General features: G+C 55.4%; 2 protein-coding genes across 4 annotated transcripts; one reads left to right on the forward strand and one right to left on the reverse strand.

Annotated features, from left to right (window-relative positions):
* Window positions 1-9,970: 9,970 nt before the first annotated feature.
* Window positions 9,971-16,904, reverse strand: P3H4 (prolyl 3-hydroxylase family member 4 (inactive)). Of its 3 annotated transcripts, XM_055407853.2 has the most exons (8): window positions 16,288-16,899; window positions 16,002-16,154; window positions 15,702-15,873; window positions 14,635-14,763; window positions 13,625-13,770; window positions 12,704-12,787; window positions 10,714-10,858; window positions 9,975-10,416 (listed from the first exon to the last, which is right to left on the reverse strand). In XM_055407853.2, exons 1-8 carry the CDS (start codon window positions 16,762-16,764, stop codon window positions 10,394-10,396), a joined length of 1,329 nt encoding a protein of 442 aa, XP_055263828.1. In that variant the 5' UTR covers window positions 16,765-16,899; the 3' UTR covers window positions 9,975-10,393. The 3 variants fall into 3 exon arrangements, with proteins under 3 accessions (XP_055263830.1, XP_055263829.2, XP_055263828.1); XM_055407855.2 differs by lacking the exon at window positions 14,635-14,763 and having other exon boundaries at window positions 9,971-10,416; window positions 16,288-16,904; XM_055407854.2 differs by lacking the exon at window positions 10,714-10,858 and having other exon boundaries at window positions 9,971-10,416; window positions 16,288-16,904.
* A 982-nt stretch (window positions 16,905-17,886) lies between these two features.
* Window positions 17,887-25,864, forward strand: FKBP10 (FKBP prolyl isomerase 10). The gene is made up of 10 exons (XM_055407852.2): window positions 17,887-18,175; window positions 20,752-20,897; window positions 21,212-21,401; window positions 21,502-21,647; window positions 22,384-22,573; window positions 22,705-22,850; window positions 23,423-23,615; window positions 23,968-24,110; window positions 24,358-24,521; window positions 24,833-25,864. The coding sequence occupies exons 1-10, from the start codon at window positions 17,931-17,933 to the stop codon at window positions 25,016-25,018; spliced, it is 1,749 nt and encodes a 582-aa protein (XP_055263827.2). The 5' UTR covers window positions 17,887-17,930; the 3' UTR covers window positions 25,019-25,864.
* The last annotated feature ends 1,031 nt before the right edge of the window (window positions 25,865-26,895 follow it).

A 26,895-nucleotide genomic window follows, 5' to 3' on the forward strand; every position in this document is an offset into this window, starting at 1 on the left:
GCCCCACCCTACCTCCGAGCAGGTAAGGCTCATTACTCGCCTCTTCCCCCTACCTGTCCGACAGGTGAGTCAGGGTGTGCCATGGGAAAGGACAGACGCCTTCACTGGCCAGCCAACTCAGCGTCAGGCATGATGCTTCTTTGAGCTTATTCACTCTTGCCACAAAGTGGTAATAACATATTAATATAGCATTTCATAGGCTTTTTTCTGGGTTGGGATTTTTTTCCCCCAAAGACGGTGTGCTTGTCAGATTTAGAATTAGAGAGCCTGGATTTGACTTCTGCTACTTAGTAGCTAGATGATCTTATGCAAGTTACTTGTCTTTCACCCTACTTCCCCATATCTGTAAAATGGGTACATGAGCTCTGTCTCATGGGAGTGAAAGAAAGTTTGTGAAATCACTTGGACAACTGCTAAATCTTAGGATGAAATTAATTACTTATATCTTTAATTCTCATGACAATTCTGAAAAAATTTGTTAGGGCAACAAAACGACCATTTCAAAGATGAGGAAACTGCTTCAGAGAGATGACAAAACTAGAAAACGGCACATTCTAAACAAGAACCCATTTCTCTTCTAATTTCAAGGCCCACCAAACCACATATTTTCCTGGTGGAATAATAGCATAGCCATAAAATGTCAAAGCAGAGGGGAGGGGCTGAGAAAAAAGTGGAAGCAAATATTCTGGAGAGAGACAAAAGAGCAATGATTTGTGACAAAGAGAAAGAAGTGGTGGGTTTGGAAGAAGTCAGGCAGCAGATCTAAAAGAGATCCATACTGGCATAAAGAAATGAAGCAGCAGGCCCCTCAGTGGTAGAAGAGTCTGGGTTAGTTATTGGAAAGAACTTCCCAATGGGCACATTGAGAAGACAAGAGTCTTTCCTTTCTGTGGCTGATAAAATGAATGCTTTGTTAACACAACTATTGAGCACCAACTGTGTGCTAGATACTGGGTTAGACTCTGGTGACATGGCAAATCAAAATGACCCCAACTCTCAAAGGACTTCCAGAGGGCCAAGTGTAAATAGGTCATGTTAACAACTCTGTGCTTGTCAGTGTTGGAGGTGTGATTATTCAGGAAAGGGTCTCCCCTCAAAAAACCTTTACATGCCCAAAGCTAGCACATAGGATGGGCTGGATGAAGGTATCTTAGGAGCATCCTTGACCACCTTCCCCACCAGAGAAAGGAGTCGTGGCAAACCAATCCCACTTCTGAGGTTTGTGCCATCAAAGAAGTCTTCCTGGAATGGGCCAAGGAGCCATCAACATCCCCAGCCAGTTACCATCCACATGCCTGGGCCACTGCCCTGTCTGCTGTTTCCCTTACTCCCCTTTTTCCAGCTTACCTCAGCATCTTTCTGTCTACCTTCCCCCTGCCCCACCCACCTGCTTGCCACCCTGCCAAGCCATGCAGCAGCCGGCCCCCAGCTTGGGAGAAAAAGAGCTCCCAATCCTAAGCTGCTGCCCCCCACCAGGGTTTCACTTCCTTCCTCTCCCACCTACCATCTTTCCCTGCCCACTTCCCACACCCCACACAAAGGCAACACACACACACACACACTTCCCAGACCTAAGCCTGGCTTAACCCTTTCCTTTCTCTTGACTTCAGCATGTAGGCAGGGTAGGGTTTGTTGACTGCAGAGGGGTGGAGGAGCCTGAGTGGGGTGGAGAAGCAGAAATAAGGCTTTAGAATAAAGCCTGTGTGTGTGTGTCCCATGCAGAATTCTCCCTTCATGTCACCCTGGAACATGCTGCAACAAGCTGGCCCCAAAGCTCAGGCTGGGACTGGGTGGAGGCATTACCACAAGCAGCAGGAAAGACTGAGCTAGCAGCTTTGACTCCCATATCCAGGGGGTTTCTGTGCGTTTATTAAGCACCTACTACTGGCTGTTCAGCACTGAGGATTCATCTGTGGGATACAGAAAATAATATTTACTACATTCAACTGTCTGTAAGGAGAATTTGGTCTCACGTAACAAAGAGGTGCCAAGGCATAAGGAATGAGAGTCCCTGTGGTCAAGTCCCTTCTGGAGCTTGAACCTGAAGGCAAGACCACAAGACCATCCTACCCAGTCCCCTACCTCCAAGCCCTTAAAGGCATGGATTTCTCTGACAAATCTCTAGGAAAGGCTATTCTCCAGCCTCCCTTATATGAATACCCTTGTGTCCTTATTCCAACACTGGTAAATTCCTCCTGGTATCTAGCTTCAGTTCGTGTCCTGCAATTTAAACTCATTTCTCTCGCCCAGGGCTCAGTGGAAGCAGAGTCCTTGAGCCACCAAGAACACATATGGTTAATTCAACTTGAAGATTTCTGGGACCTCAGAGTAAAGAAAGAAAGGGCATCAAGTGGCCCCTCCCAAGTTGCCCCAGAGACAGGCGTTACTGGCAAAGAGGGATCCCATGAAGGGAGTTGGCGGGGGATCGGGAAATGCTTTCCTGGAGGAAGGTGACCATCTCACTTCCTCTCAACCCCCAGGAGGCCTCTGGGCCATATAAGGAGGTGCAAGAATCTCTGTTGTCTGTTCACAATCAGCCCTTTCTCTGTGGGGCCCCTTCCCCAGACAGAGGCAGGCAAGACACTTATATCTGCACACCATGTTGCACACACACACAGCTTCCATGCTCACATCTCAGGGACATATACTCCCGGGTACAGATTCAGACACGCGAACCCCAGCCACATCATCTCTCTCAAGGATGGCCGCCTTCACAGATGGAGACCAGGTGAACAGATGGGACACTAACCTTCAGGCTGATGACCGTCCCTGTCCACCACCCAGCAGCTCTTCCCAGCAGTGGAAAAGGAGCACAGAGAAGTAGGAGTCATTCCCAGTGGCAGACTGGAGTCCCAGGCAACTGGGCAGAGCCATCTGTAGAACTAGCGAGGGGACCTCGACCCTGGGTCTGGTCCTTCTGGGGTTGCACCCCTCCACACAGGGCCACGGGGACGAACTTACACAGAGTTTACACTTCTCCCCTGAGAGACCATACTCCAGGTATTTGACCAGCACTGACCCTGCTTCTGGGCCTGTGGGTCTCTTGCTTGGGCTCTTCATTCTGTTCGGACAGCAGCACCATGCATGGTGTGTGCTTCCTAGGCCAAGGGGTGACAAAGGGGCAGCAATGGGAAAGGGGTGCACACAGAGGGGACATGCAAGCTGAGTTGCCTACACCCACATGCTGGAGGCCCTTGGTGGTGTGGCCAGAGCCAGGGGTGTGAAGGAGAGTGGAGATGGCCCAGGGGTTGGGGGCCAGGAAGGAGTTTTCCATAGGCTGCCATGTTCTGAGAAAGCATCAGAGGTCTCAATTACATCCCACCTTTCAGATCAGAGTGGAGGTATACTTAGCAAAGTATAACTTTTTTTTTTTTAAACAAAAGAACACTTATTCTTCTCCTTATTACAAAACGATACCTGTTAAGTATAAAAAAAAAACAAGAAAAAGAATCAGCTATATTGCCATAATAGTAAAATAATCACTGTTCATATATTGTTCCTATTTCCAGCATTTTCTCTAAGCATTTTCACATACCCATGTTTGTTTGTTTTTAATTTTAATTGGATTAGAGTTATTTACAATGTTGTATCTGTTTCCACAAAGTGATTCAGTTATACATATACTTATGTTCAATCTTCTTCAGATTCTCTTCTCATGTAAGTTATCACAGAACATTGAGCAGAGTTCTCTGTGCTGTACAGCAGGTCCTTGTTGGCGTATCTTTGAAGAGTTAGCTTGCCTTGGACTCTATTTAGATCCACGTGCACTGCTGCCCCCTGTCTGCTGGCGTTGGGTGAGGGGACTTGCTCAGGATGACCCCGTCAGGTTTAGGGAGAGGACGCCGGCTGCAGAAGAGCCTCCCAAATGCTTCTGGCTGGAGTGGCCCAAGCCTCGCTGGGAGGGGGAGTAGGGCCGGATGGTGCGAGGCCCCAGAGGTGAGGGTGGGGTGCTCCTGCCGTTTTTGCTGCCCTTTGTCCTTGAGGCGCCTCGAGGCCAGAGGCTGCCCACAGCCTGGTCCAGTGGGTGTGTGCCCAGCGCCAGGAGAGGGCTCTTTAATTACAGAGGTAGCTCCAGCCACACTTCTCTGCAAGGCGTGTGGGCGGGGATGGAATGTCAAAGGGAAAACAGGGAGACAAGAAAACAGAGATAGGATGGCCCAGAAATAGAAAAGGCAGGGCAAGATACCAGGGGCCCGGGTGGTAAATGGAGAGACTAGAGGAGGGTCAGGACCTCTCCAGAGAATGTCTTTCTTCTCCCTCCATCCTTTGGTGGTGGTTTAGTTTGCTCAGTTGTGTCTGACTCTCGGACAGAGAAGGGAATGTAGCCCTCAGGCTCCTCTGTCCGTGGGATTCTCCAAGCAAGAATACTGGAGTGGATCACCATTTCCTTCTCCAGGGGCTCTTGCCCACCTAGGAATCAAACCCTGCAGGCAGCTTCTTTACCGTCTGAGCTACAAGGGAAGCCCTTACCTACCCTCAACCTCCCAAGGTACCACTTCAGGTCTTCAGGAGCCCAGCAAGGTGGGCCTCAAGCATCAGGATTCTATTCTGGAGCTGAGTCTTCCTGGGTCTCTGAGCAACCCCCTCCCCGTCCTGAGTGGGTTGGGGGAAGGGAGGGGGCGATGCCTTGTCACTTGAGTCACCCCACTTCCTGCTCCTGGCCTGGGTGACTCCATGCACAGGCTGACACAGCTGGGGCCCCACCCACCCTGCCAGCCTGCCTGCTCCTCCCTGGCTCAACAAGCCCTGACAGGTGCCCTTCCCACGCAGAGGCCACCCCTCCCCTGCCTACATGCGTGCATGTGTGTGAACACACACACACACACACACAGAGCAGGAGTTCCTCCCTCACCCCTTGAGAGTCCTGGGGGAGGAGGAGGACTTGAGGCAAACCTTGGGATTAGAGAGACACGCTAGGGGAGGAGTGGGGTGGCCCAGGGCTGGCCGGCCACCCTCAGGGGTCTGAATCGGTAACTTCCCTCACTTCCTCTAAGCCTCTAAGCAGGTGACTCCACAACCCACAGCCATCGATTATGCAGATTATGCAAAGAGACCCTTCCCCCACCTCCTCCGCCCTCTGGCCTTCCCAGTCTCCCAGCCCTGGACTCCACCTCGCTGGGAGCTAGAGCCAAGGTTTGGAGGGCCCCCAGCCTTGTACATTAATCCCAGCTGCCCTAGTCCCATCCAGCAGCCACCAGGGAATTTGAGAGTTGAAATCCTTGAATATTTCATCAGCACTTCAGCCTCCAGTTGAAGAAGCATCCAAGCTCATGGATAATTTATGACTCCGGCAAAGAACCTGGAAGTAGTGAGGGGGAAGGGCAGGGAGAGTGGGAGTTGGTGAACCCTGGACCCGGGCTGTTGATGATGGTGCTGAGAAGCCAGTTCCATCCAAAGTATGTTTTGGGGGCAGGAGAAGAGCACTAAGGCCAGGGACATTTCCATTTTTGAGGATTTCAAAGTATCACCAAAAAATGGGTTATCAAAATATGTCTAAAAAAATTGGAAAGTGTTAGTCACTCAGTTGTGTCAGATTCTATGCAACTCCATGGACTGTAGCTTGCTTGCCAGGCTCTTCTGTTCATGGAATTCTCCAGACAAGAATACTGGAGTGGGTATCCATTCCCTTCTCCAGGCGATCTTCCCGACCAAGGGATCGAACCCAGGTTCTCCACTGTAGGCAGATTCCTTACTATCTGAGCCACCAGGGAAACTCAAAAGGTTAAAGTTATGTGAGACATATTCCTGATTTGATTTCTGTCTCTGTAACTGTGTACACAACCTCATTTGGAGATAACAAAAAATTTTAATGAGATGTCCTTCATGGCTGTGAAGCCTCCAAAAAGCCCCCTGCCCCCCACATCCACCAGGGGCCAGGGAAGGAGACCAGACTCCCCTCAGCCAGATTGACTGAGCCTCACTTCTTCCCTGGTGGCTCAGATGGTAAAGCATCTGCCTGCATGATACCTGGGTTCGATCCCTGGGTTGGGAAGATCCCCTGGAGAAGGAAACAGCAACCCACTTCAGTACTCTTGCCTGGAAAATCCCATGCATGGATGAGCCTGGTAGGCTACAATCCATGGGGTTGCAAAGATTTGAGAGTGACTTCACTTTCACTACTTCTTAGCCTCTTCCTACAGGAAAGCCACCAGGATTTAGTCAAATGCTCAAAACAAAAGGAAGGAACCTCGAATGGTCACCACTTATCTTGCTCCAGGACTATAACGTAGCACTCCTGTTAAAGGAGGGCTGAAAAAATGACTCAAACCAGAAGATGTCAAGTTCTCCTGGCCTCTTCTTTACCAAAGGACCTACCACAGTGAGTTCTTCTGCAGATACAGAGGATCAGGCATACATGCAGGAAGGGGTAAGCAAGCTGCCATGTCCTCCTCTTAACTCAGTTTCTCCACCTGAGTCATGGGCCTGAGTGGTGCGCTCACCCCAAAGGCTGTTTGGGGGTCAAATGAGATGCTATCCAGGTATCCCGGCGCCAGCTGGGACCCAGGCAGGTAGTGATTATGGGGTGATGTGTCCACAGTTTATATTCCTAATCCCCAAGCCATCTTGGAGTTTGATCATGCAGTCCTGGGAGCCCAATCTAGTTTCCCTGGGCCTGTTTCCTCCATCCAGGAAATAGGGGCCATCTGCTGGAGCCATGAAGGCCCCTGAGTGGGGAAGCTGCGCAGGGCTTGGACCCGTCATTCTTTGTCCCCAGGGGAACCCTACTCTTACAGAGAAAGGGAACACTAGGGTGAGACTTCAAGAGTTATATCTCAAACCTCAGCAGGGAATTTTTTCCACTGGAATTTACAAGAATTTGGGGGGATCCCATGGGACTCCCCCACCCCACCCCCACTGACCCTGGCCATCATTTCTCCAGATTCAAAAAGAGGCTGGTCTAAATGACCCAGAGCTTCCCTGGAGAGCGCTAGTGGTAAAGAATCTGCCTGCAGGTTTGATCCCTGGGTCAGGAAGTTCTCCTGGAGGAGGAAATGGCAACCCACTCCAGTATTCTTGATTGGAAAATCCCAGGGATAGAGGAGCATAGGCTGCAGTCGCAGAGTTGGACATGACTGAGCACACACACACACTCTAAGTGATCCCAGCAAGTCTGTGTGATGATCCCAGGCCCACTAACATTTGGTCCAATCTATGGAGCTGACCATGGGAGGTGGGACCCAGCTATGGAATCAGGCCCAAGAGTGAGGCTGGATGGTCTACTTCCTCCCCTTCCTCCCTTCCTCCCTACCCCTCTCTCCTTCCCTCTCTCCCTTCTGGAACTCTCTGCCTGCCTCAGCTGACAGCCCAAAGGGATAGAGAGACCAGAGCGTTCCTTCTCTTGCTCCCTTCTCTGAACAACATGGATTTAGGGAGAAAAGTTTCAAACCCAGTTCATTCGCCCCTCTCCCAGGGGAATCTTGGGCAGGTTGCTTCTCACTCTTTGGCCTCGTCTATGGCAGAAGGGAATCGACATCTATGTTGCAAGACTTTTTGTGTGTGTCTGTTCTGCATCTTCATTGCTGTGCAGGCTTTCTCTAGTTGCAGAGGGCTACTCTTCACTGCAGTGCTTGGCCTTCTCACTGTGTTTGCTTCCCTTGCTTCGGAGCACCAGCTCTAGGGCACAGGCTCAGTAGTTCTGGCACAGAGACTTCGTTGTTCTGTGGCACGTAAGATCTTCCTGGACCAGGAATTGAACCTGTGACTTTCAGCCGGGTTCTTTACCACTGAGCTACCAGGGGAGCCCCTGCAAGATCGTTCTGAGGCTGAAAAGAACCTGCCAAGGCACACAGTAGATATTTGATACATTGCAGCAGTGATTCTCTCTTCAGGATGGGGGCTTTCTGGGTCCAGGACACCTCTGTGGCATCTGAGTCTGGCCCTATTATATGAGGTCGTCATCCCCACTGCCCTTCTGGCCGCGTCTCTAACCTTACAGCCATTATGCTACACATGGTAGGACGGCTGAGGTGCCTGGCTGGGGAGTTGGGGGCGGGGTAAGGAGAGGGCCAAGGGAGATAGAGACGTGGAGGAGGGAAGGGCGAGGGCGTCTGGGCTGGGTGGGGTTGGAAGAATGAACTGCAGGGCCCCAGAGGGCCCACGCTGGGACTCACTGGAACTCGGTCTCACCGGTTTGGGAAGCTGGCTGGGCGATGGGGAGACGCTGGCATCAGAGAGAGGTGGGAGGGGCTGGTGGCTGCCTGGGATGGAGAAGCTGAGTAAGGCCCCCTGGAAGGTCAGGGCCTGGGCTAACGCAAGGATGGGGGTGAATGCTTCGAGAGGCGCGGCTTTCTGCTATCAGGGGACACACACACACAACCCCTCATCCTCAGACGCCGCCCTTCGATGCACACGGACACACACATCAACACACTTTTTAAACTGCATTGCCACCGTCCCCCTCCCAATTCCCCTGACCCGGCTCTCTTTTTCCATCTCATTTATCTTAGCCAGATAACTCATTTGTATAACATTTATTATTACCTGTCTCCCTGCAGGGATGCAAGCTTCATGAAGGCAGGGTGCTTGGCTGGCTTTACCCACTATTATATATGCTTAGCACCTACGGCGAATCCAGCATACAGTAGGTGCTCAACAAATACGTGCTAAGGGGGCGAACAAACCCTCTCGAACCACGGTCGCGAATGCGCGCACCTTCAGGGACGCATGCGCAAACCCCTTCAGTCGCCCCCCACCCAACCCCCGCCCGGCACCCGCCCTCAAGCTGCCACGGACGCTCTCAGACACGTGCATACAGGCACATGCTCACACTAACACATCACACAAGGACACAGAGCTTCTCGCTGTAGCCACACAGGCGCTTTCAGACTCACACCCAGCCCTCCGGATTCCAGAGCGAGTAGTCACTGCAGACACGCTCCGGCTCGTCCCAGCTCCCCACCCTCCGCTGGGCCAGCCCCGCCCAGAAACAGGGGGCGGGGTCTCGGTGGAAGCTGACAACACAGCAGCTTGAGAGGGTGGGGTGCGGCGGGGCCGCCCCGGCACCTGGGAGCTCTCTAGAGACGCTGCCACTGCAGACTCACCTATGGGAGGGAAGAGTGAGATCACCGGCGCCCCCAGCTTTGACCCCGCCCGAGCTCCAGACTCAGACTCTGGCCTTCCTACCCTCATCTTCACCAAAGGCCCAGGGGAAGGGCATGCGGTGGGGCAGGGAATCCTCCTGGCTACCGAGATGGGCAGGAACCCAGGCCAGGTCACCTGGCACATCTGGGCAGGGGTATGGAGGCCGAGAACCGGGCTTACCAGCTTCAGCTCCACCCTCCAGTAGGAGGAGGAAGCTCCTCCACTGCCCTGCCGCTGGGAGACATGTGGGCAGTGGGTTCCAGAGAGACCCCCTTTTGCCCCCACGTCCCTGCTCTGGAACTTGGAAACATGGATGGGTGGAGACACTGGTGAAGCATAGGGCTGGGTGGTAGGCACCTCCAGACTCTCTGCCCACCCCCTACCCCGCCCCCAGTCAATGCAAGATTGGGCAACACGGTCTGGCAGTCCCACTGCCACCACGAAGTCTCATGTTATCAAGCCATGTTCCTAGAGCTCCTCTGGCCACTGAGAGGGCAAGTTCCCTTCGGTGTGAGCAGAGAGGGCAGGACAGGGCATGCTTGCTCTAGCTCTAAGGAATTTGGGTCAGTAAAAGCTTGGAAAGTAAAAACCAGAAGTAAATGTCTTTGGCCCCTTCCCCATACTCCCTGAGGGAAGTGATGAACTAGGAAAATACCAGACATCCCACCTCAGGTATCTGAAACCGTCATCTTCCCAGGACTCACGCAGAACTTCATCCTTACGCCCCCTAGCGGCAGATTGCAATCGCAGGCTGATGCTCCTGGCAGTCACAAACACCCAGGGTCCATAGAGGCCAAATTATGGCCCCTCACCTTTCTCCATACTTATTGATGAGGTGAGATGGGTGCAGAGGCGGGAGGGCAGGACCTGCACCGTTACGACTCCGCCCAGGGAAATCTGGACCCTAATTCTGTGATTCATTCAACAAGAAATGTTTATTGAGCACCCACTGCCAGTGTGCCAGGAACCAACCGTGGGACTCCTGGTCCAGTGCTCTTCATGATGCCAGTTGCCCCTCTGCTGTGTGTGCAGTTCAGGCTGAGACCCAACTCAGGAGAGCTGGAATCTTCTCTAGGAGACTGTCCCCACCGGGTGGGGAGGACACTGGGAGAAGGGCAGGCCTTCAGCAGCTGCAATACCACCATCCTGTGGTCCAGAGACCCAGAAAAGAGGCAGGAAGGGTCTGGGGAGCAGGGCTCACAGGTGGGACAGGATGGGGCCTGGTCAGCTCTGTCCATTTCACATGTTTAATAAATAGTTCTTGTTGAACCCAGGCTTCCCAAGCTCTTGAGGGGTGCAGGGGGGCCTCTTCTCATGGTAATTCAGGCTCTGGCTCTGAAAAATGAAAGGAGAGGGCATTGGGGTTAGCCTTCCCATCGTCAACAGGCATCTGGGTGCTGTCCTGGGGAGAGGTGGTACAGGCAGGGTCCCCGGGAACAGGTCTCAGCTGGTTCCTGCTTCAGGAAGGATGCTCCCCCACCCCTCAACCAGGTGGGACAGGGGTTGCTAACAGGACGGAAGTCCCCAAAGAAGGAGTGCCAGCACCCTCTGCAGTCCAGTGCTCAGAGCCTTCTGTCCCTCACCTCCAGGCCAGGCTGCACCCCTACCCATCCACCACGACTAGTCACTGACCAGCCTCAGCCTCGTCGCCCTTGGCATCTGGCTCCTGCCACCAGTCAGCATAGATGCTCTCCTCGTAGTCGCCCTCCCCTTCAAACTCAGCATCAGATGGGGGCTTCTCAGGCTCCATGGGTGGTTCTGTCTCCTCCAGCTCCATCTAGAGCAACCCAGGATGGGTGGGGAAACCAGGTCACAACAGGCACAAGCCCAGATCGGCTCCCTTCCTGGCCAAGGGGCTCTCCCATCCCATCTCAGTCCCAAACCCCCCTTCCCAGCCTCACTCAAGATCTCGCACAGGAACGCCTTGAGGGTTTCTCCCAAAGTCCTGATCCCAAGCTGCCCCCTCCTTGAACAGATGCATGGGCTCCACCGGCAGAGCTTTAGGGTTGGTGGAAGCATCTCCCTCTCCACAGTCCACGTTTTACGCATAAATACCTGGGCAATACTGCTCATCTGTGAACACTGTCTGCTCAGGCTGTTGTGCAGCCAGGAACGCCTTTACTCCGCTGTGCTCTTGTTTATCCCTCCAACACCAGGCATCAGCTCTAGGATGTGGTCCCTGATGCTGATGCTGGGTCAGGAGTGCCCGAGCATCCAGGGCCCCAAGCTGACCTCTCTCATTGCACAACACTACCTGTAAGCTGCTTAGGTGAGGGGCTGTGCCTTTCAGCCCCAGTCACAAAGTCTGGCAAACAGCAGACAATAAATAACAGTATTCAAAATAGCTACCACCCCCTGAGCATCTACCATGTGCCAGCTGTACACTAAGTGCTTTCCATCCTGGATCTCATTTAATTCTCACCACAGCAGTGTGAGATGGGCATGATTCTCGCCATTCAATGGATGAAGAAACGGAAGTTTGAGGGTTACTTAAGCCTGGCCTGGAGGCTGCCCAACTGGGAGGTGGTGGAGCCAAGTCTGGTGAGCACCAAAGCCGGGGGACTCACAGTGCAGACCCAGCCCCCTGTTTGATGAGGGGTGGGGGGCAGGGGTACGTGAACAGTGGAGAGGATAGATGAATAAGTACTGGGCACAACACCTCAGAATTCAGACTCTCAAACCCTCATTTAGAATCAACGTGATAGCACAGTGGGGGTCTTTCCTTCCTGGTGTACTGTGTTCATTCATTCGTTCAGTGGTTCATTCAGATTCAGCTTCTGAGAGCCAGCCATGTGCCAGGCGCTGTGGGAGGACTGGGAATAAGCTAGTCAAGGCTATGGTTTTTCCAGTAATCATGTATGGATGTGAGAGTTGGACTGTAAGGAAAGCTGAGCGCAGAAGAATTGATGCTTTTGAACTGTGGTGCTGGAGAAGACTCTTGAGAGTCCCTTGGACTGCAAGGAGATCCAACCAGTCCATTCTAAAGGAAATCAGTCCTGGGTGTTCATTGGAAGGACTGATGTTGAAGCTGAAACCCCAATACTTTGGCCACCTGATGCGAAGAGCTGACTCACTTGAAAAGACCCTGATGCTGGGAAAGATTGAGGGCAGGAGGAGAAGGGGACGACAGAGGATGAGATGGTTATATGGCATCACTGACTAAATGGACATGAGTTTGGGTAAACTCTGGGAGTTGGTGATGGCCAGGGAGGCCTGGCATGCTGAGGTTCATGCAGTCGCAGAGTCGGACACGACTGAGCGACTGAACTGAACTGTCCTGGATCACAGTTCTCTAGGAGACTGACTGAGACGGATGAGGGCTGCAAATAACTCTGGTCCAGGGAGGCATAGAGGGTCAGAATGGGCACATCAAACCCAGAAGACAGAGCCTGGAAATGCAGCGAGGGCTTCCTGGAGGAGGCAGCACCAGACCTGGGTCCAGGAGAAGCGAGATTCAGACAAGTCGAGAAGTGGGGCAGGAGAATGTGGAGCAGGGAGAGCAGGGCAGGTGTCAACGAGGCACAGGTAAAATGCCCCTGCCTCGCAACAGCTGACTGCCAGGCGCTGCGGCTGAGCTTTGGCACAGCGGCCCACCAGGCCTGTAGGGCAAAGGCTGCTTTACCTCATCATCTGCCTGCAGGTACATGTGTGCAAAGTCCAGCAGCTCTCGAAGCTCAGCTGTCTGGTTGTGGTACAGTCTGGCCTCCTGGGAGGAGGGAAGAAGAACAGGTGAGCCAGGCCTCCTGCTGCCAGATGGTGGAGGAGCCAGAGCTCCTAGACTCTGAGTCCTCTGGTCCTTTTCCAGCTCCAGGAGCAGGAAATGGGTGTCAGTTTACATGCTGATCAGAAAACGGCAGTTGCTTGATGCTAGGTTAAGAAGGATTCTGAGGGCTCAGTGAGAAAGAGCGCCTCACATCGATTAGCAATGTCTGCCACAGACGAGGAAACCGAGAGGTATTTTTGCCAGAATCCCAAGGGGGTTCCTCAGGTGGTTCAGGTTAGGAGGTCCCTGGGGAAGAAGGGCAAAGGCGAGCAGTGAGGGTGGGAGGGTGGCGAGGGAACAGGCAGGGACAGACAGATACTTTTTACCTCCCACATCCCAGGTGCTGTGCTGAAGAGGTAGGCTGGACCGGTAGGCTGAACCACCCCCATTTTGCAGGTGAGGCAACCGATTCAGAAAAGATTGGTAATGGGGGACTTCCCTGGTGGTCCAGTGGCTAAGACTCCGTGCTTCCCATATAGGGGGCCCAGGTTTGATTCCTGGTCAGGGAACTAGATCCCACATGCCGCAACTAAGAGTTCATATGCCACAACTAAAGATCCCGCATTCCACAACCAAGACTTGGCGTGGCCAAATAAATAAGTAAAATTAAATTAAAAAAAAGATCAGTAGTGTTCTCAGGACCACACAGTTGGTGGGTCTGAACCTAAGATTCCAACCACAACCCAAATTCTTTCTATTTCTCATCCTGCCATTGGAGGAAGCCAGGAATTTAAAAAAAAATCAAATCATAGGTTCTGAGAACGCCATGGCGATGCCCACCTCCCGGGGCTGGAAGTCCTCCTCCTCCAGGCCCCAGCGGGCCCTGTGGAAGCGGTAATACACCAGGTTCTGCTGCATGACATTGTCTTCCGGGTCGAAGAGCATGTAGCTGGCGGCACTGCGGGCAGCCTGGCGCACGTCGTTCACTACAGGCAGAACAAGAGTGAGGAGTGGCCCCTGGCACGACCCTCTCCTTCAGGGATAACCCTCACCTAACCCATCCCCAGCTCCCAGTTTAGTCCAGTGCCCCTGGATCCCCAGCTGCCTCCCAGAATATCCTACTCAATAACAACACAAGCTAGAGTGTATTGAGCAATTACCCAATGCCCTGTGTAACTCACATAAGCCTCAATCTTATTGTCATCCCCGTATTACAGACAAGAAATCCGAGGCCAGAGAGGTTAGGTAAACTGGTCAAGTTCACACAGCTGGAGAATGAAGGCACTGGGGAATCAGAGGCTGTTGTCCCAGCCTTCAATGTCTTTGCCACCAGGACCCCAAAGGGTCTCCTGGCCCCTGTTCTTCAGCTCTTCCTCTCCAACTCCAGCCTGTCTGAATTTTGGCATCTCTGAGTTGCAGACACCCTGGAGACTGACCTTCTTAGCCCCAGCTGATGCCAAAATCTCCCTCAAGTGAGGAGAGCCTTAAGGCCTGGTGCTACTTTTTATTAGCCAGGTGACTGACTCATGACCCCTTGCCCTCTGAGCCTTGGCTTCCTCATCTGAAAAATGGGTCCAGTAACATCAGCTACTTGTGGTTTGTGAGAGGATCCAATGAGATAAACAGATGTGGCAGGGCTCTGTAAACTGTCGAGTACTGTGCAGTTGTTGGACTATCTAGTTCTTCACCCAAGAGGCCCTCGAATTCTCCCCAGAGGCTGCTCTCTGTTCCCTCCCCCCAGCTTCTCACCTGCCCCCACCACCCTCCCATCACCAGGGAGCCTCCATTCTGACTGAGTTTTGCTCCTAGTGCAGTGCTTCCCCTCACCCCAAGCCCACCGGAAGGCTCACACTTGTAGTAGGCAAACTGCAGGTAGTGATACATGGTGGCCACGAACTTCTCCACAAAGTAGCCGCCCACATTGGGGGTCAAGTTGGCCTCACAGTCCACCTTACACTGCAGGGATTCTGCAAAGAGATCTTGCGGGGGAGGGGGGAGGCAGCAGTGAGGAGCTGGTGTGCTGAACAGCTCCAGCCTGCAAACGGGGATGACAGAGATGATCTCCAAGCTCAGCACTGATGTCACAAGACAGTAAAGTGACAAGAGATGCTGATGAAGACTACTATGGACTGGGCTGACTTACCAGCCCCACAGCTGACCTGCCACCCTAAAGCCACAGGAAGCCAGGGCTCTCTGGAAGAATGGCAGGTGAGGTGTGGAGGTGGGACTAAAGCCCAAATATAGAAGCTCAGGACAGTCCTTTCTGCCCCTGCTGATGGACTCCGCCTTTAGGGATCCCCAGACCAGCTGTATTTCTGGCCCCAAACTGCTTTCTGCACACATCTGCTGGGCTGATTCCCACCTCAGCACCTTTGTACCTACATCACCCTCTGAAGGTCCATGGACCCAACCTCTCCAGATCCTTTTGGGAAGTCACTCCTTGCTACACCGGTGCCCAGCACCTCGGACACTCTCTGCTGTGTCTCCTGCACCCAGGGTGGGAGGTGTTCTGTTAGCCTCTGTCAGCCAACTGAAGGCTCTGAGGTCAGGATAACAACTTGTGCCTCTTTGCCTCCCAAGCACTTAAGAAAGTGTTAGTCACTCAATTGTGTCTGACTTTTTATAACCCCATGGACGGAAACTCTCCAGGCTCCTCTGTCCATGAAATTCTCCAGGCAAGAATACTGGGGTGGGTTGCCAGTTTCTCCTCCAGGAGATCTTCCCAACCCAGGGATCGAACCCAGGTCTCCTGCTTTGCAGGTAGATTCTTTACCGTCTGAGCCACTAGGGAAGAAGCCCGAAGCACTTAGGAGGCCTCTAGAAATGCGTGTAGAATGAATATTTGTGTCAAGGGGCCTTAGGAGTTCTGGGCCCTGTGGGTGTGAGGGATGCCCACTGGGGTCTGGGTGGAATGTACCTGCTATGGCTGGGTAGAAGTCCTTGAAATCCACCTGCTCGTGGGCCCCCTCGCAGCCAGCCAGACACCGGGCAAAGACAGTCAGGTACTCAGCCAGGGCCCGCTCCATGTCCTCGGTGCTCCCGCGGAAATCTCCGCTGTTGTAGAGCTTCACAGCCCGGAGGAACACCGCCTGGAGGGAGGGGACGCGCAGGAGGGTCAAGAGGATTCGAACGCCTCCCCCTCCTCCACGGGCGCTATGCCGGGACGCAACTTGGGACTCAAGGAGTTACGTCGGGGCCGGTCCTTCCCCCATCCCACCTCGTAGGGCTGGGCCTCCAAGTCTGTGAGAGGCTCGTCGGCGGCGTCCAGTAGTCCGCGATAGTAGCTGAGATACTTGGCGGTGAGCTCATGCTTCGGGTTCCTCTGGAGGAAGGTGTAGGCCGCGGCCACCGCCTTCTCCAGCCGGTTAGCCTGCGGGGTGGGGACGGAGCGGGTCAGCAGAGCCGGAGTCCGCCACCCGGAGCGCGCGCCGCCAGGGATCGGCGGTCGGGCTGCTGGGTGACAGCCGCACTCCTCGCGACCCGACCGGGCGGCCGGCGCGCACCTTGAACTGAGCGTAGTGCAGGTACTGGTAGGGCAGGCGGCTCTGGAAGTCGCGCAGCAGCTGGCGCGGCGGGTAGGGCACCTGGAAGGCGGGCAGCGAACGCTTGCAGCGCCGTAGGCAGGCGGCGCGCTCCAGGACGTGGCCGAAGAGTCGCAGCTCGCGGGCCCACTCGTCGCCGCCGTCGGGCCCGGGGGGCGCGGGGCCCGGGGGCGCGGCGGCGGGCGGCGCGGGGCCGCTGCAGTTGGCGTGGCAGAAGGCCTCGCTGTCCCGCAGCAGCCGGTGCAGCCGCAGCGCCGCCTCGAGGTAGCGCGCGCTCTCGCGCCAGCTCTCGCCCTCGTACTGCTCCAGCGCGTGCCCGTAGGCCGCGGCCAGGGGCATCAGGTCCTCCGGCGGGAAGCCTCGAAAGCTGTACTTCTCGTACTGCGCCCCGACGCTGCCCAGCAGCAGCCACAGCAGCCCCCACGCCGCCCGAGCCATGCCCGCTCCGCGCCGGCCGGCTCTCCCCGCCGCGAGCAGGCGTCCGGGTCCCGCGGGCTGGCAGGCGGGCGGGCTCTGGGGCCGGGGCCTGGCCGGCGCGCCCGCTGGGTCTTAGCGCCGGGCACTGGGGGCGAGGGTGGGGCGGCTGCGAGGCGGGGTGTGGCTTGAGTCAGATCCCCCAAGGGCCCGAGGGATCTCCACTCTTTTCGGAGAGCCGACACTATCCTGAGTCCCTGACCTCCTGCCCTTGGGGGTCCTCCCCTCGGCAGATAGTGTGAGTGTGGGGAGCGCTTCCGGCCGGGATGGGGAGCCCAGAAAGCCCCTCCTACGCAAAGGCGCTCCCCCCCGCCCCCGCCTTAAGGTAGAGAAATTGAGGGAAGTGTCACCTCCCTCTAGTTTGCCCAAGCCCTGAAACCTGCTCTTCCATCCATCACAGCGGTCCTTCTGCTCACTCCCTACTCCCAGCCCCCAAAAGGTGACCCCAAGGGTACCCTCCAGCCCGCGACAGGGAGGCACATCCCTGGTTTTACCCTGCACACCCTCCACTCTCACCACCTCCTATTCGATCCCCATCCCCACGTCAGAAAGTCCTCTGGCAGTCCAGCTTTTGCAGGACAAAGCAGCTCGTTCCGGGAGCGGCCGTCCCTGGGACAGAGGGGTGGGAGGGAGCACTGAGATCGCCTCCCCGCCCCCGATTCTGGAGCCTCCCCAGTCACCTGGACAGGCCTAAATTGGGGCTTGCCTCCCAAACAAACAAGGAATGCCTAAGCCCGGCTTTAGGACCCGGGGGGCTCCAGAAAAAAAAGACTAGGAACTTTTTAATTTTTTTCTGTCGGCTCCGCCGTCTCAACTTTCCCGAACTTCCCTACCCCTCCAGGCCCCAGGTCTCTGGGCCCCCAGGGTGGGGGTGGGCGCCAATCTGGAGGGCTTAGCGGTGCTTTCCTCCGACTCCAGCAGCCTGGCCCTCCTCCTCCTGTTCCACGCCTCTTGCCCCCGCCCCGCCAGCTCAACCTCCCCAGCCCCCATTCCACGTGGACCAGCCAGGGCGGGGGTGGGGATGGAGCACAGGAAGAGGGGGAGCCAGCTCTGGGAGAAGAGGGAAAGGAGTCTGGCGGCCGCCGCGCTCTCTCTCGTCCTCACTGCCGGCCGTCCCAGCTCCAGGCACCATGCTCCGCGCGGGCCCCCCCAGCCACACCTTCCTCCGGCTCCCCCTGCTTCAGTTGCTGCTGCTGCTGGTGCAGGCCGTGGGGAGGGGGCTGGGCCGCGCCAGCCCGGCCGGAGGCCCCCTGGAAGATGTGGTCATCGAGAGGTACCACATCCCCAGGGTCTGTCCCCGGGAAGTGCAGATGGGGGATTTTGTGCGCTACCATTACAACGGTACTTTCGAGGACGGCAAGAAATTTGACTCGAGGTAACGGCTTGGGTGCCCCCAGACTCACCATTTCTCTTCCCCGAACTTGGGGCCAGGCTCTCTCAGTCTTAGGGTTCACTTGTTGCCGCCTTAAAGCTGTGTCTGCATGCGCCTCCTCACACCGCGATCCCCCAGCCCCAAACAGCACCCTGAGTGGGAGGACTCCTAGACTTCCCCCTCCCTGGACATCTCTGCCCTCGGTTTCAAACTTTAGCCTCTCAAAAGACCTCACTTGCTTTCACACAAGCCTCCTCTGTCCCCCAAAGTGCTTGAGAATCGAGAGGAACTCAGCGTTTTATTTAAAGCCGAGGAGGGGATGTTCTGGTTCATAGAGGTGGGGGAAGGGCATGGTCCCTGCTGCTTGCGAATCGTCCAGGGATCTCAGCCCAGGACCCTCTACCTTTCCATCCACGTTGACTCCCTTTGTGGTTCCAGCCCCAGGTTTCAGTGCCTTTGTGTTTAGAGAAGAAGCAAGCAGAGGTTTTTTAGGAAAGGGGTGGGGGTTTTCAGCAGCCAGTGGGGTAAAGCAGGTGGGCCTTATAAGACAGGATGGATCAAGGAGTGCAGGGCACAGATTGATGTAGGAACCTGTCTGTCTACGTGTCACACAGTCACACATGCCACCCTGGGTTCCTCTGAGGGTTTTCATGCCTCCCTCTCTGCCTGAACCCACTCCCCGCCACCCCCCCCACCCCCGCTCCCGTCCCATCTTGGTTCTACCAGGTCAGTGCTGCCACCCATCTTGCCATCTTTGGGGGCTGAGAGACTGGCTTCTGGTCTAGTCCAGACCTCTGGTCTGCTCTAGCAAGTTCATTTTCCTTAGTGGGGGCAGGGCTCTTTGCCAGGTCAGCCTCAGTTAAAATTAGGGTCCTGGTGGTCACACACACAAGCCCCCACACCACACCCCAAGAAGTCAGTCTGTCTTAGAGACTTCACCAAAAACACATACTTCAGCCTGCAGAAATTAGTGGCCATGGGAACTTCCCCGGTGGTCCAGTGGCTAAGACTCCATGTTCCCAATGCTGGTGGCCCAGGTTCTATCCCTGGTCAGGGAACTAGAGCCCACACGCTGCTACTGAGTGTTTGCATGCCACAACTAAAGATCCTGCATGCTGCACCTAAGACCCAGTGTAGCCAAATTATAGTTAATTAGTTAATTTTTTTAAAAGAGCCATGGGTTTGGAGCCAGGCAGAACACGAACTCCTGAGACCAAGGCCTTGGGTTCAAACCCAGGCTGTAATCATGGACAAGGAGTTTTGCCTCTTTAAGCTTTACTTCCCTCATCTGAAAAGTGGAGATCAAAAAGCATTCTGAAAAAATGAGGCCCTACTTCCTAAGGCTGCTGTTAGGATTCAAGATGATAAGTGAAAGTGAACTTCACACAGGACCTGATGGTCTGCAAGCAGATTCAGCACACCTTAGCCTTGACTCTGGGGAGAACTCTGGTTTAACTGGTAGAAACTTCTTGCCATGCATGACCTCTCATAAGGGCACTATGAAGGGAGCAGGCCAGATATGCAACCAGCTCAGTGGGCAAAATGCGGCCTGGGGAGTAGCCAGGAGTACAGCTCTGAGCCGGTGGCCACGGAGTGAAAGAGGAGTTGGGAGCTGGGGAATGACCTCCCTGCTGGGGACTCTGCTGAGCCCAGTTCATGAAGTGCTGAGTTTGGAAGACTTTCACCACTCATGACTCCTTCCATCAAAATGACAATCTCTCATCCTTCCTTAGTTTTGGAAAACTTGTAAATTAAAACTGTAACTAAAAACAAAAGCTGTGGCAATTTTAGAATAGGCCTTTTCAAAACTGAAAACCAATTCCTATCCCTGGCCAGCTCTGCTTCCCCTTCCTTTCGTCCGTGAATTGATGTGGCCCACATGTGGACTGTGGAGTTCAACAGACCACACATTATCTGTGTGACCTTGGGCAAGCAAGTCACTTGGTCTCTCAAGTCTCAATTTTTCTCCTAAGAAAGATGAAATCAGTAAAGCCCAATTTGGAAATTCCCCACTGCCATGGCCAGGGTTCAGTCCCTTGTTGGGGAACTAAGAACCCACAAAGCATGTGGTGCTGCCAAAAATAATGCCCATTTCACAGGGGAGAGGATTAAATAACATAATGAATGCAGAATGCCAAGCATTTTGAGACTTTACTGGCTGTCCTGTGGTTAAGACTGCAAGCTCCCAATGCAAGGGGCAAGGGTTTGATCCCTGGCCTGGGAACTAGGATTCCCCCATGCCCGCATGCCCCATGGTACAACCAACAACAACAAAGCCAAGCATTACCAATTCTTCCTGCTGGATAACTGGTCTCCCCCACCCCAATCCCCTGCTCTGCCGCACCCGCCATGTCTGTACTTCCCACTCTGGCTTCCTCGGGGACCTCCTTTTGTCACAGCCCACCCTGTTGAGGTGGGAGTTGCAGCCCACCTAGGGGGAGGCTTGAAGAGGAGACAAGGAACTTGTGGATCGACACGTGTGTGTAGGGAGGGGGATTGTGTGTGTGTGTGTGTCTCCCGGGCATGTGTGTGATCATGAGCAGAGGTCACTACATCGCATCTGTCCCCTCCCTCCCCAGCTATGACCGCCACACCTTGGTGGCCATCGTGGTGGGCGTGGGGCGCCTCATCACCGGCATGGACCGAGGCCTCATGGGCATGTGTGTCAATGAACGCCGCCGCCTCATTGTCCCTCCGCACCTGGGCTATGGCAGCATCGGCGTGGGTGAGGAGGGTTGGGGTCCGGGCCTGGGGATGGAGATCAGGAAGCAGGAGCAGGGACCCTAGGGCCGGAAAGCGGAAGCTCAGAGGGGGAGAGTGCTCTTCCAAGGTCACACTGCATGCGCAGACTGAATAGCAACAAGCCTGGGGCTCACGTTTGGGTCTCCTGCCCCTGGGGTGGGAGGACAGGGACAGGCCTGGGTAGGATCCTCGCTTGACTCAGGAGAAGGGGACCTATGGGTGGTGGAGGGCAAGGCCAAGCTGGATGCTGAGACCTCCATTCCACCCCCTACTCTGGGGGCTGCTTCACGCTCACAGCGGGGCTCATCCCCCCTGATGCCACCCTCTACTTCGACGTGGTCCTGCTGGATGTATGGAACAAGGAGGACACCGTGCAGGTGAGCACCTTGCTGCGCCCACCCCACTGCCCCCGGATGGTCCAGGACAGTGACTTTGTGCGCTACCACTACAACGGCACACTGCTGGATGGCACCGCCTTCGACACCAGGTAAGGGCTGGAAGGAGTCCTGGGATCCAGGGGACTGTGGCATGCAGTGAGGAGTCAGGGGCCACCACCAGCAGCCTCAACTCTACCTCCTTCTCTGCAGCTACAGTAGGGGAGGGACTTATGACACCTACGTGGGTTCCGGCTGGCTGATCAAGGGCATGGACCAGGGGCTGCTGGGCATGTGTCCTGGAGAGAGAAGGAAGATCATCATCCCTCCATTCCTGGCCTATGGCGAGAAAGGCTACGGTGAGGACAGGCAGGGGCTCTGGGATTCTCAATAAGCGGGCTGCCATGTACAGTTGTCCAGGTTGAATACTACACAAGGACGGCCAGCCAAGGAGGCAAATTGGGATGAAATCTAGCCGTGGGTGATCGCCTCATTAAGAAGGGGTGCATCAGAATTCCCTGGTGGTCCAGCGGCTCTTTCACTACTGAGGCCCGAGTTCAATCCCTGATGGAGGAACTAAGATCTCGCAAGCCATGGAACATAACCCCCCCAGAAAAGAGAAGTATTTTATTCTTTTAAAATTTTATTTATTCTTTTATGGCTGTGCTGGCTCTTTCTTGCTGTTCACAGTCTTTCTCTAGTTGCCTCAGGTGGGCCCAGGAGTTGTGGGGCACAGACTTAGTTGCCTCATAGCACATGCAATCTTCCCGGACCAAGGATCAAACCTATGTCACCTGCATCGGTGGCCGGATTCTTAACCACTGGACCACGAGGGAAGTCCCCATATTCTGCTTTATTCTGCTTTACACAAAGGCTCATATGGGCTGGTGGTGGCCTTGGGGAAAACCCAGCTCTGGCCTCACAGGGGAAGAAGCAGGGCTTCGGCCTCGCAAGGGAAGAAGCATAGGAAGAAACAGAAAGAGCTCTGGAAAGCAGGGTTGGCACCTTTTTGGGTGGTGCTCACATAGGCCTTCCTGAGTCGAGAAGCCCTGTTCTGTTCTCCACTTGTATGCTTCAAGCCTATCCCTTCCCCAGGGACTGTGATCCCCTCGCAGGCCTCGCTGGTCTTCCATGTCCTACTGATTGACGTCCACAACCCAAAGGACACTGTCCAGCTGGAGACACTTGAGCTGCCGCCTGGCTGCGTCCGGAGAGCCGTGGCTGGGGACTTCATGCGTTACCACTACAATGGGTCCCTAATGGATGGCACTCTCTTTGATTCCAGGTCCGGGGCAGGGGGGCAGTCAGGGGGTCCTGAGGAGGATGGTGGGGGCTGGGGAAGCTCGGAGCTGCTTGGCAGGGTGGGGCCCCTGTGACTCCCTTGCTGGCCCCCCCACCCCCCGCCTTGTATTGCAGCTACTCCCGCAACCACACCTACAATACCTATGTGGGGCAGGGCTACATCATCCCTGGGATGGACCAAGGCCTTCAAGGCTCATGCATGGGGGAGCGCCGGAGGATCACCATACCCCCCCACCTTGCCTACGGGGAGAACGGGACTGGTAGGCTTGCTCCCAGTCCCCCAAGCCAACACCTCAGCTCCTCCTGACCTACCCCTAATAGGGGTGGGGGGATTCCAGCCACTGCTCTGCCCCTCTCATCACAAAAACTGGTTCCCCACCCAACTCTTGCTGCAAGGACTTTATCCTTTCCTCCAGGGGCAGTGCCCTGCTTCTCCCCTTCCACAATGGAAAAGGGCAGCCCACTTCTGAGCTTGGGGAGGGAGGGTGGTACAGCCCTAGGAAGCAGACAGACATGGATCTGAGTCCCAGCTTTGCTGGAAACCTTAGTGTGCTCACCTGTAAAATGGAACTAATCACATTGATCAGCAAAGTAAGTCACTGGGAAGTTGCAAGATATACCTGTAAAGGGCTTTCTAATTGGCATGCTCTTCCCCGCTCCAGCCCTGCATCCTTACCCCTACAGTGTATATGATGAGAGTTGACCATGTGGACAAACATCGCATCCCATCCTTGCTTAGAATCTCAGAACGGGGAAGTCTAGGGGCCTCCGTGGAAACCTGGAGCAGCCCCTCCGTGACCCCAACTGATCCACGCCTCCATTCTGGCCCCAGGAGACAAGATCCCTGGCTCTGCTGTGCTGATCTTTGATGTCCACGTGATCGACTTCCACAATCCTGTGGATCCAGTGGAAATCAAGACACTATCTCGGCCCCTGGAGACCTGCAACGAGACGGCCAAGCTCGGGGACTTTGTTCGCTACCACTACAACTGCTCTCTGCTGGATGGCACCAGGCTCTTCTCCTCGTGGGTCCAGGGCAGGGCCAGGGCTGGGCAGGTGGGTGGGCATGGGCCAGGCATGGGGGAGGTCCTCCTAGGAGCACCCCCTAAGTTCCCACTGAAGCTGAAATTCTTAACTGCAGAGGCAAAGAGAGGGTGAAGTAGGTAGTAGGGGGAGTGGCTGGTTCCACTCTGTGGAGGGCAGCTGGACCAGGGGCCACACTGCAGGACAGGGCCAGGACGAGAAGGGGATCGCTCCTACCTCTGCTCACTGGGCCCTGGCACCCTGCCCTGTGGGGCGGTCCCAGGAATGACTCAGGAGCTGGGCCTGGCAGGGACCAGGGCGAGTGCTGACCTGGGAATCTGCTCTCCCCACTAGCCATGACTACGGGGCCCCTCAGGAGGCGACTCTAGGGGCCCACAAAGTGATCGAAGGCCTGGACACAGGCCTACAGGGCATGTGCGTGGGAGAGAGGCGGCAGCTCGTGGTCCCCCCACACCTGGCACACGGAGAGAGCGGAGGTGAGGGGTCGAGACGGAGAGAGGGGAGGGGTCCTCCCCTCTGCCCCTGCCCGCCTGGGGCCTTGCTGGCTGGTGGGAGGAGTGAGGGGAGCCTTCTGGGTCATTCTGTAGGGTGGTTCTGTAAACGTGCCCTGCTCCACTCGCCAGCAGCCCCAGCGAGCAGCTGAGGCCTGTGGGCCGGGTGTGTGCTGGGCAGGCTGTGAAGTGGGGCCCGGACTCTCCCCTTCTCTGCTCCCCACTCCTGCAGCCCGGGGGGTCCCTGGCAGTGCTGTGCTGCTCTTTGAGGTGGAGCTGGTGTCCCGGGAGGATGGGCTGCCCACGGGCTACCTGTTTGTGTGGCACGAAGACCCTCCTGCCAACCTGTTTGAACACATGGACCTTAACAAGGATGGCGAGGTCCCCGCGGAGGAGGTGCGTGATGAGGTCTCGCCTTCTCATAACTGTCCGCACACTGTCACCCAGCAGGAGCCCCCAGAGAACACAGCACGTGTCCACTGCATCCCTGGCCCTCTGCGGCTCACTGTGCCTTAAGCCCCTTGTCCCCGCTTTTTCCTCTGGCTACCTGACCCCGAGCACGCCCTCCGCCCCCAGCCCCCGCCCCGCCGCACCCCAGGATGCAGCACCAGCTCCTCTCAGCCCTCCTGGGAGCCCATCCCAAGGCCAGCCCAGCTGCTCAGGCAAGACGCTCTCTCCCCCTCCCCGTGGCTCTCCCCTCCCCGCAGTTCTCCACCTTCATCAAGGCTCAAGTCAGTGAGGGAAAAGGCCGCCTCCTGCCTGGCCAGGATCCTGAGAAAACCATCGGAGACATGTTCCAGAATCAGGATCGCAACCAGGATGGCAAGATCACCGCCGAGGAGCTCAAGCTGAAGTCGGACGAAGACCAGGAGCGGGTCCATGAGGAACTCTGAAGGGCAGAGGCTTGGGCCTGGATGCAAAGGCTCACATCACAGGGGACAGTGGGCAGCGGGGCTGGCTTCCCAACAGCCACCCTCCCTTCTGCTGGGATGAGGTCTGGAAGCATCTAGAGTGGTCAGAGGGGACACCTCTGGTCTTCCCACTGCCTGACAGTAAAATCCACAGCACAGACCTCTATTCAGTTTTTCTCTCCCAAACCCAAGCCCCTTCCTTAAAAGGTTAGGAATTACAAAGCCACCTGGGGGGGATGGTAGACTGTGGGGGTTGGCTGCCCTTCACTCAGACCTCCCCTCTATGTCACCACTGAGCAAGACCAAACTCATTCATTCCCAACTTCCCCTTTACCTGCATTTACCCTTGCCATCTTCAACCCCCGCCTGCAGCCGTACTCCTCTGTCCTGGCATCTCCCCAAGAACATGAACCCCCAGCTTTCCTCCCTCAGCTCTGGCTGGTTCCTAGGGAAAGGGGGCGGTTCCAGGGGGGCAACCCTACCTCACCTTCACCTGTCCCATCCCCCTTCATGGTATGGTGGTGGCCAAAGTGCTCCTAGGGTGCTATACATCAGAGCTGGGCTTTGTGTCACCTTTCATCCCTAAAGAAGATTGCCTTCTCCAGGGACCAAGGGCCAAGAAAAAAATGAAGGGGTGGGGATGAGGGAACCTACTTGGATGGATCTCAGAGCTATGGAACCCTTGGTTTAGGGCTGAAAGTTGGAAGAGGGGCTCATTGGGGACTGAGGGGTGACCGGGGGGTTGGGAAACCTCTGCACACTCCAAAGACTAAACTGGTGTCAGACCCCCCCCTTCTCCTTTGTGCCAAAATAAAACACTAAACCAGAGACCTTGACATGTGGTCTTTCTGGGGGAGGGGCCCTTCGACCAGGATGGGGAGCAGAGCAGGCCACCTCCATGGCCCTTCAGTTCAAGACACTGTCCATGGAGGGGTAAGTGTCTACAGAGGAGAGGAGCCTGTGGGCCAGGATCCTGGTCTCCTCACTGCCCCAGCTCAATGAAAAACAAGGTCCCTGAAGTCAAACACAATGTACAAAGCTCAAATCCACACAGTTTGGATTCTCCTTTCACATATATCAGTTCTAATAGAATATTCCCACCTCTCCCTCCTTCTGGCTACCAGCTGTTCCCACCTGTCTGATGCTGCTTCTCCTCAGAAAGGTCAATGAGTTCAAACCTCATGTCTTTTTTTTCTTTTGGCTGCTGTGAGTCTTAACTGTGGCATGTGAACTCTGAGTTGCAGCATGTGGTGGGACCTAGTTCCCTGACCAGGGATTGAACCTAGGCTCCCTGCACTGGGGACGCAGAGTCTTAGCCACTGGACAAAACCTCTCATGCTGAGGAAGGAGTCGCTTCAGCCATCAGTCAGGCCATCAGTCCTCATCTGCTTGGCTGGACTCTGGCCAGTAAGAGAGAGGACCCTAGCCATCTAAGGAGGGGTGAGGTGCATGGGAGAGAAAATGACCAGCCTGGACTCACACCCTGAACTGCCCCCACAAAACCCACAAGCACCAGGTTCTCACCCAAGACCCTCCGAGAGAGAGCGAGCTGCTCCCCACGGCCGTAGGGACTGATACTGCCTGGTCCCAGAGCATCCAGGTAACATCTCAGGGTTGACAGAGCCAGTCTTCAGGTAACCACCCTCACCCAAGCCTGACAGGACAGCCTAAGCTGGCACAGAGGGAGCGTGATGCACAAGCGAGGGCAGGCTCTGTCAGAAACGCTGCAAGCCCACCCGAGCTGCCAGCTCTAGCCTTCGAGCAAAGGACTGGTCCTTCCTAAGTGGACCTGCTCTCCTGCAGGGTCACCGTGAGGATGAAACAGCACCTGTGGCTTCTGGGAGCACGCAGCCAGCTCT

The sequence above is a fragment of the Moschus berezovskii genome, chromosome 20, assembly GCF_049115385.1.
Source record: "Moschus berezovskii isolate FMDL1 chromosome 20, NW_MosBer_1.0, whole genome shotgun sequence".
NCBI lineage: Eukaryota > Metazoa > Chordata > Mammalia > Artiodactyla > Moschidae > Moschus > Moschus berezovskii.

Bases quoted from the DNA above. Each gene is read 5' to 3' on its own strand.
- P3H4 (XM_055407853.2), bottom strand. From the start codon at position 16,764: ATGGCTCGGGCGGCGTGGGGGCTGCTGTGGCTGCTGCTGGGCAGCGTC. The intron at 16,155-16,287 runs GTGCGCGCCGGC...CCCACCCCGCAG, and splicing joins TGCACTACGCTCAGTTCAAG to GCTAACCGGCTGGAGAAGGC. The intron at 14,764-15,701 runs GTACATTCCACC...CTCCCCCGCAAG, and splicing joins CTTCTACCCAGCCATAGCAG to ATCTCTTTGCAGAATCCCTG.
- FKBP10 (XM_055407852.2), top strand. From the start codon at position 17,931: ATGCTCCGCGCGGGCCCCCCCAGCCACACCTTCCTCCGGCTCCCCCTG. The intron at 18,176-20,751 runs GTAACGGCTTGG...CTCCCTCCCCAG, and splicing joins GGCAAGAAATTTGACTCGAG to CTATGACCGCCACACCTTGG. The intron at 21,648-22,383 runs GTGAGGACAGGC...TCCCTTCCCCAG, and splicing joins CTATGGCGAGAAAGGCTACG to GGACTGTGATCCCCTCGCAG.